This window comes from Kryptolebias marmoratus, unplaced genomic scaffold (genome assembly GCF_001649575.2).
Source record: "Kryptolebias marmoratus isolate JLee-2015 unplaced genomic scaffold, ASM164957v2 Scaffold218, whole genome shotgun sequence".
In the NCBI taxonomy this organism is placed as follows: Eukaryota; Metazoa; Chordata; class Actinopteri; order Cyprinodontiformes; family Rivulidae; genus Kryptolebias; species Kryptolebias marmoratus.
The window spans coordinates 1-7,182 of NW_023665952.1; the positions used below are offsets into that span (position 1 = coordinate 1).

Below are 7,182 nucleotides of genomic sequence, written 5' to 3' on the forward strand. Positions count from 1 at the left end.
CGATCTGTCGCGTCTCTACCAGACTGAGTTTGTCCGCAGCGCCCGGGCGGTTGGCGTCCTCTGGGCCGTGTGCACGCTCTGTTTCGCCATCATCCAGGTGGTCATTCTGGTGCAGCCTTCCTGGATTGGTACTGTAGACCCCAGGAGTCCACAGCTGGGACCACCGCTTCCCAGTGGTACCATGGGACTGTTTGAGGTGAGACACCCTGTCCCTAAATCCTGCTGTCCACTCAGAGCTGCTTCAGTTTCTGTACAACACTGATGTGTCCCTACATATGTTTGTGTCTCTGCATATGTCTGTGTGTCCCGTTTTATGTGCATTTCTTCCTGTTTGTCCCCATTGTTCTGTGGTCAGGTGTGTATGGAGTCGGACTGGCCTGTCCCGGACTGTCGTGGCGGTTTGTCCACTCTGTCGCCGCTGCCATCCTTCCAGTCAGTGGCGGTGCTGGTGGGAGTGTCTCTGTGGGCCGTGTGGACCACTGTCCTCTGCCTGTCCCTCTTCAGGTTCTGCAGCGCTGCGACCGTCTACAAGATTTGCGCCTGGCTGCAGCTGACAGCAGGTCAGTCAGTGGTGTGCTTTTACACTTCCTGTCTGTGTCCCTGTACTTCCTGTCTCAGCTTCCTGAGGACAGCTGGTTGACATGTCCCCTCCTTCTCTGCAGGTTTTTGTCTCGCCCTGGCCTGTCTTCTGTTTCCGGACTCGTGGGAGAGTCCGGAGATGAGAGCTCTCTGCGGAGACTCGGTGAGGATAAAAATGTCTGTTCTTGCTGTCCTCTGTCCTCTGTCTTGGTGAAATGACCGTCCACTCTGTCCTCCAGGTGAGCAGCTTCTCTCCAGGGAACTGCTCCGTTCATTGGGCCTACATCTTGGCCATTCTTGGGGTTCTTGACTACGCCATCTTGGCCACGCTGGCCTTTGTTCTCGCCAACCGGCAGGACGCACTTCTGCCCCCTGATTCCCAGGACGGTGAGCAGGAGGAGGAGGAGGGTGATGAAGGTTAAGTCTCTGTTAAAGAGAGACTGTTTACAGACGCTGTGTTTGTGTTCGTGCAGTGACTGCAGGCCTGCTGATGGCAGCATGAGGCAGCAGGTCAGTTTCTTCTTCTTCTGATGTTTCACCGTTTCTGTGGATGTTTCTTCTTATTCTTCTGTTCTTCTCCTCATCATCATCATCCATGACTGCCACCTTTCATCAGCAGCTGAACATTTTCAGGTCATGTGAGCATCCAGATGGTTTCTGCTGTCAGCCCTGATCCGGTCTCTGTCTCTGAGGACGTTAGAGGACGCTGCCCAGCAGGCAGATGGACAGAAGGAGACTTAAACCACTTTCAGACCCGCGGTTCTGTAGACCAAACACCTTCATGCTGTAAACTTTCAGTTTTAAAGAGACAGGAGCTAAAAAGCTTCTTTCCGTCAGTCTGTGTCGGAGCTGCCTGTGATCATTTTGTTTTAAAGGACTCAGGATTTTATTATAACACAGAACAGTCTTCCAACAACAGGGGGGCTGTCTTCTGATGTGTCCTGACTCCCGGCGTTACCCTGTCACCCCAGGGTTTCCCTCCGGTTTGACACGTGGCCGAACCAGGATCGATCCTCGTCTTCGGTCTTCTCGATTAGATCCTCCTTTCTGTTCCTTCCACCTTGGAAGATGGAACTCAGACCCGCCTTTACCGAGGCAGCCATATTGGATTTTGAGGTCAGGAGTTTCTGAATCAGAATTCTGACGTTCCAATTCATTTTTTTGACTTGAAACTCCTGAGTACAAATGAAACAGCAATAATCCCACATTTGTAGAAAAAGCTAAAGTAGGAGTAAAAGTAGATGCTTCTCAAATAAAGTTCCTCACTGGAACTGAGCTCTGAGTGAGCAGAATTCATCTCCTTCAATGGTTTCAGGTTTAAAAGAATGAACCTTTTTGCGTTTTTTATTCATGCAGTAAAACATCAGCTGGGTTAGCTTAGCACAAACAGATTCCTGTTTCCTGTTAACGTGATGTTATTTTCTGTTTCTCTTTTAGCTTTTAACACCTTGATTTGTTCCTTCAGATTGATTCTGTCCTGATGTCCTACATTTAGGACACCCCTTAGTGCTTTTATTTAGCTTAACTCTGAATTTCCCTCTGGGATTAATAAAGTATAAACATTATAACATGAATGTAGAAAGTCTTTTTTGTTTTCAGATGATCTGAATGTTGCTTGTTTGTGTTTATAAACTGATCATCATGTGTTTGAGTGCTTGAATCGTGCTGTTCTGTCAAACATCAGACTCAACATCGGGCTGAGAGACAACAGAGGACGGAATCACCGCTCCTGGATAAACTGCTTTCAGTTTGTTTAATTTGGTATAAAACATAAAGCACAGACATGTCACAGAACTGTCATATTTTAAAACCCAACCTTCTGGCATTAAGGAACAATAAGAAATAAATATATTGTTATTTAGATTAAGAAGAGGATCCAAGACAAGCGTCGGTCAATCAGTTTATTCAGCACCTCTGGCTTTAACAGCCTGAACTGACCTCTTCATCCAGCTGCTCTTCAAACAGAAGGAGCCCAGGTCCAACCTGGGGCTTGAACCCAGGACCTTCTTGCTGTGAGGCAGCAGTGCTAACCACTGATCCATCGTGCATCACCTGCTTCTTCTCTGTTTGGTGCTGATGAAGGCTTCGGTTCGTTTCTTACAGTCTCCAGTTTCTGTCCACTCGTTCCTCCTTTGTTGTCTTCATTTAGTGTTTTAAGGACATTTTGCTTTCAGTTTTCTGTCCTGACGTCCCTGATGTCTTCCTTGGTCTCTCAGGGACCCTCGTTGTTTGGTCCAGATGTTAGACACAGCTGACTGCAGCAACATTTCTGTCTTTTGTTTCTTGATGTCAGAAGGTTAAAGTTTTGAAAACTAGGAGTTTTGTGGCGTGTCTGTGATTTTATTTTTTATACACAACTGAAATCAGATGGTGATTATACTTTTTGACAGGGTTGTTAAATCATGAGAGGAAAGATCTTGTAGAATAAAACTGGAACTCCATGAATAACTGATCTTTATTCCTGACAGTTGGTTTAATCGTTCTGTCTGTTTTCTTTGGTGTTTAGTCGCAGATTCACCCTCATATTTACACCTAAATGTCTTCTCCCAGATTCTACACGGCCTGATGGAGGTCAGTCATCAAGCTTCCACCTGTTTCCATGTGACTGATTGGCTTCTGCTCGTTGAACCTGCTGCAGTTTCCGTGCCAGGCCACTAGTTGGCGCTGACACGAGCAGACACCAGTCTCTGAGCATGTAAACAGGTCCATCCAAAATGGTGAACAGAGGAACTTTAGTTTGGCCTTCCAGGAGGTTGGGTTAGGACTCCATGTTGAACAGGGTGAGGAACATAAAGTGCTTTGTTTACATTGAGTGCAGACCCACATTTAACAATTTTATATCATTATCTGGAAAACTACTTTTTTTTAAACTGCTCCTTTTGTTTTAGCTCAGGATCAACTTTTCATGTTTAGTAATGAGTGGAGACACGTCTGAACGGCCAACAGAACGGCGACTTTAACTCTGATCACGTGAGCTTGTTGTTTCCAAGGTTCAACCAAAATGGCCGTCATGCAGCAATCTGCATTCTTCAAGGAATTTTAAATGGATGTTTTTGTTGTTGGTGCTTAATTTGAATGTTTCACCTTTTTATGAAGCACAAAACCTTGTCTTTACTGCCTTTATTTGTTATTGTGACTTTACTGCCTTTATTTGTTATTGTGACACAAACAGGTCGAGCACAGACACGTCGTCATGGCAACAAGCTGAAGTACTGAAACACCAGGACAAGCGACCAATCACAGAGCAGAGAAGCTGTGGCCACGGTTACTGACGCTGTCCATCATGCTTTCCAACAAACAAACACCTCGAACAGTGCAGCGGTTTAACTACATCTCCCAGAAACCATTGCTGTTAGCAATCAGCCAATCAGAGATCCACGTTTTTCTTTTTAATCTTTTATTTGTTGGTTTTGTTTTGAGAAGGTTTTGTGAAAAGGTATAGATTTTGGTGCAACAGCTGAGAATGTGCAGAAACGCCTGCTGAGGCTCATGGGTAATGTAGTTTTAAACACGACAGGTCAAAGAGAAGAACAAGTTCCCCTCATTTCTACAACAAACAAACAAACAAACAAACAAACGTCAGTTTTCACAGAAGCAGCAAAACTGAAGAAGTGATTCAAAGAAAAAGAAAAACGAGTCATCCTCTTCGTCCTTCCTCCTCCTCCTCTCACTCCCTCAGGTACTCCAGGACCTGATCCATCAGTATCTGGGGGTCATAGGTCAGGGCAGCTCTCCTGCGGCGCCCGTGACTCCCATGGTTCAGTTCTTTTGTGTCAGCGGTTGCCATGGTATCGATGCGTTTTATCCTCTGCAACTCAGCGACTCGTGGGTGAAGCTCCTCCTCCTCCTCCTCTTCATCCTCGAGCCTCTTCACCCGGAGGAGGGGGGGCTGGTTGCTAGGAGACGGAGGAGAAGCAAGGTCATCCAGCGAGCGGCGCATTCTCCTGTGGGCGGAGCTAACAGGTACAGCTGCTTTGATGGACAGGTCCCTCCTGGTTCTGATGGGTGGAGCCTCGTTGGGCCCTATGCTGGACAGAACCTTGGCGACCATCCGCCTGCAGAGGAAACATGGTGAGAATGTGGGCGGAGCCACTTCTGATTGGGTGGCGGAGGAAATCCGATCACTGTCTCACCTGAGCGTGTCCTGGTCTCGGATGGGTTCTGAGGGGGCCCGATCCATCTGTCTGGCTCTCTGCAGCAGACTCTGGACCAGCCGAGGGTCCACCCTGAAACCACAGGCTTCAGGTTCATTTTCACACATTCATCATCACCTGACTGATGATGAAGAGCGCCTCACCTGTCCAGCAGCACCTGGGCCAGCTGCGGCTCCATGAGGGCCCAGCGGGCAGCCGGGGGCCTCCCCATGCTCATGTCCCGCTCCGTCTCATCATAGTCCACCACTGTAGGACCCTGGAAGTCCCGGGGAGGCTCCTGATCGTCCTCTTCATCCTCCTCCTCCTCCACAACCTGCACATCAGCCGGACCCACCAATCCTGTGCTCTCTGCCTCACTCAGGAGGCGGAGCAAAGCGGCCAGGTAAGCTGTGGACACATGTGGTTGGCTGCTTATCGTTTACTGACAATCCAGAGAAACAAAAATCCAAATTTTAACATTTTCACGACAAAACGGAAACTCTTCAAAACAAATGTTAATTTTTGGCCAAAAATAACTTTTTACTTTAATTTTAACCATCAGTTATTCTTTAAAAATATTTAAATTTCAACATTTTCAAGTCAATAAAATAATCCCAATTTATAATAAAATGTTTTTCTAAAATTTATATTAAAAGGATAAGAGCTTTTTATAAAAGTTAAATAAATAAATGAAACTTTAGGATAAATCGGAGTAAAAAGTCAAAAAAAAAAATCAGGTTTTGTTTGTTGACAAAGTTTCCCTACCCGCTCGCTGCTCCTCCTTCTGCTCCCGCCTCTGCTCTCTTTCCACCAATCGCTGCAGAGCCTGGTCGATGCCCCGCCCCTTCCAGTCCTCTGATTGGTAGTACAGGTCGTTGGCCCTGCCCCCAGGGTGTGACATCGCCTGGTCCTCATAGGGCAACAGGTTACGGAGGTCTCTGCGCTGGCGTCTGACTCTGCCCACTGATACGTCCAGGCCACGCCCCCTGCCATGAGCTGCAGGTAGAGTCTGAGGCAGAAAGGTCAGAGGTCAGAGTAAGAGATGCACAGAGAGAAACGTTCTGAAGTTCTTCAGAATGTTCACTGAACTAAAATAAAAAGACTAAAATAATCTTTAATTGTTGCAGAAAGTTGTTTATATATTGTTTACATTCCAGTTGTTTATATTCATGACGTTCTAAAATAAAATCTTTCCACAACGAACAAAAACACAATCCTAAATGTTCTTCACACAGAGTTTAAACACAAATAAACTAAAGATTGACTATTTAAACTCTAACATCCATGAAGCCCAAAAGGAAGTCAGGACTGTCACAGAGCAGACTCTTATTCTGAAGAGTATCTGTGAGCTTTATTGTGAAACTCCAGGCTCAGTCCTCTTCCTGTTCCTCTGAATCCTCCTGAACATCATGAAGGATCTATGGGGCGGCCATGATGGAAACACAGGAGGAAGCAACGCATGCTGGGTAATATAGAAGCTGCTGGTTGCCATGGTGATTCAGGCAGAAACACAGAGCAGAAAGTAAGCCTCAGACAAACTATCAGTCGGATCAGAACTTCTTGACCCGTGAGCAGCAGAAGGTTCTGATGGTCCCACAGGTTCAGGTTGATGGTTCTACAGGGTTTATGGAGGAGATCTGAAGAGTTAATGGAAGTCAATGAGTGTCTGGCTGAGTGACCTCTGACCTCAGAGCTCTAACTTCTGACCTCTGACCTCTAACCTCCACACGGAGTGGAAGACAGAAAGAAGTGAAAGAAGTTTTTACGGAGACGTTTAAACCTGTTTGGAGCAACAGAAGAAGAGTGAACACAAAGAACCCACCAACGCAGATTACATGATTGCCCGCCTCGCAGCTTTTAGCAGCAGATGATAAAAATACATCTGTTACTTTGAAATGTTGTCACCGGCCCTGTGAGAAAACTCCAGCTCTGTAGCAGAAGTCTGAATTAGTTCAGATTTAAAATCATTCAGCAGCTGTTTCTCCAACATCAGGCTCAGGAGGTAGAGGTTCGTCCCGCAACAGGTTGCTGGTTCGAGCCCCGCTCCATCCGTCTCAGCTGTTGTGTCACTGGGCAGGACACTTCACCTGCTTCACCTGCTGGTGGTGGCGCCGGTGTCATGGCCGCCTCGCTTCTGTCAGTCAGGACGTCTGAGAGCTCAGGGAGGATTGTGGTTCTGGTTCTGATCAGGTCTTTGTTGTTGGCCCATGTTGGGGTTCTGTGAAGCAAATCTGATTGGATCAGAGCCGACTGCTGGTTTTACAACAGGACTGAATGGTTCTTGTTCAGTTTAGATTTAATCTCTGAGACTGAAGCATCTGTGTGATGAAGAGGAGGAGGAAGAGGAGGTAATGAGTCTCACGAAAAGCATTCGTCTTAACTCTGTTCCTCTTAAGTCCTCTGCTGTGGACAGATGAGAGACATTTTACCCAGTCCTGTTAGAGCTCCAAACCCGGTCCTGTTGGAGCTC

At 46.7% G+C, this 7,182-nt stretch overlaps 2 protein-coding genes across 2 annotated transcripts; one reads left to right on the top strand and one right to left on the bottom strand.

The window, feature by feature from the left end:
• Positions 1–4: 4 nt before the first annotated feature.
• On the top strand, positions 5–2,144 carry lhfpl4b (LHFPL tetraspan subfamily member 4b; the record flags this gene model as incomplete). Its single annotated transcript, XM_017405283.1, has 6 exons — positions 5–196; positions 356–560; positions 663–742; positions 819–966; positions 1,053–1,089; positions 1,199–2,144. Coding segments are annotated over 5 exons (654 nt in total), but the record flags the coding sequence as incomplete, so codon positions are not given.
• Positions 2,145–3,684: 1,540 nt separating this feature from the next.
• On the bottom strand, positions 3,685–5,721 carry pcsk1nl (proprotein convertase subtilisin/kexin type 1 inhibitor, like; the record flags this gene model as incomplete). The annotated part of the gene is given in 4 exon segments (XM_017405282.2): positions 3,685–4,634; positions 4,713–4,805; positions 4,877–5,120; positions 5,478–5,721. Coding segments are annotated over 4 exon segments (969 nt in total), but the record flags the coding sequence as incomplete, so codon positions are not given.
• Between the last annotated feature and the right edge of the window lie 1,461 nt (positions 5,722–7,182).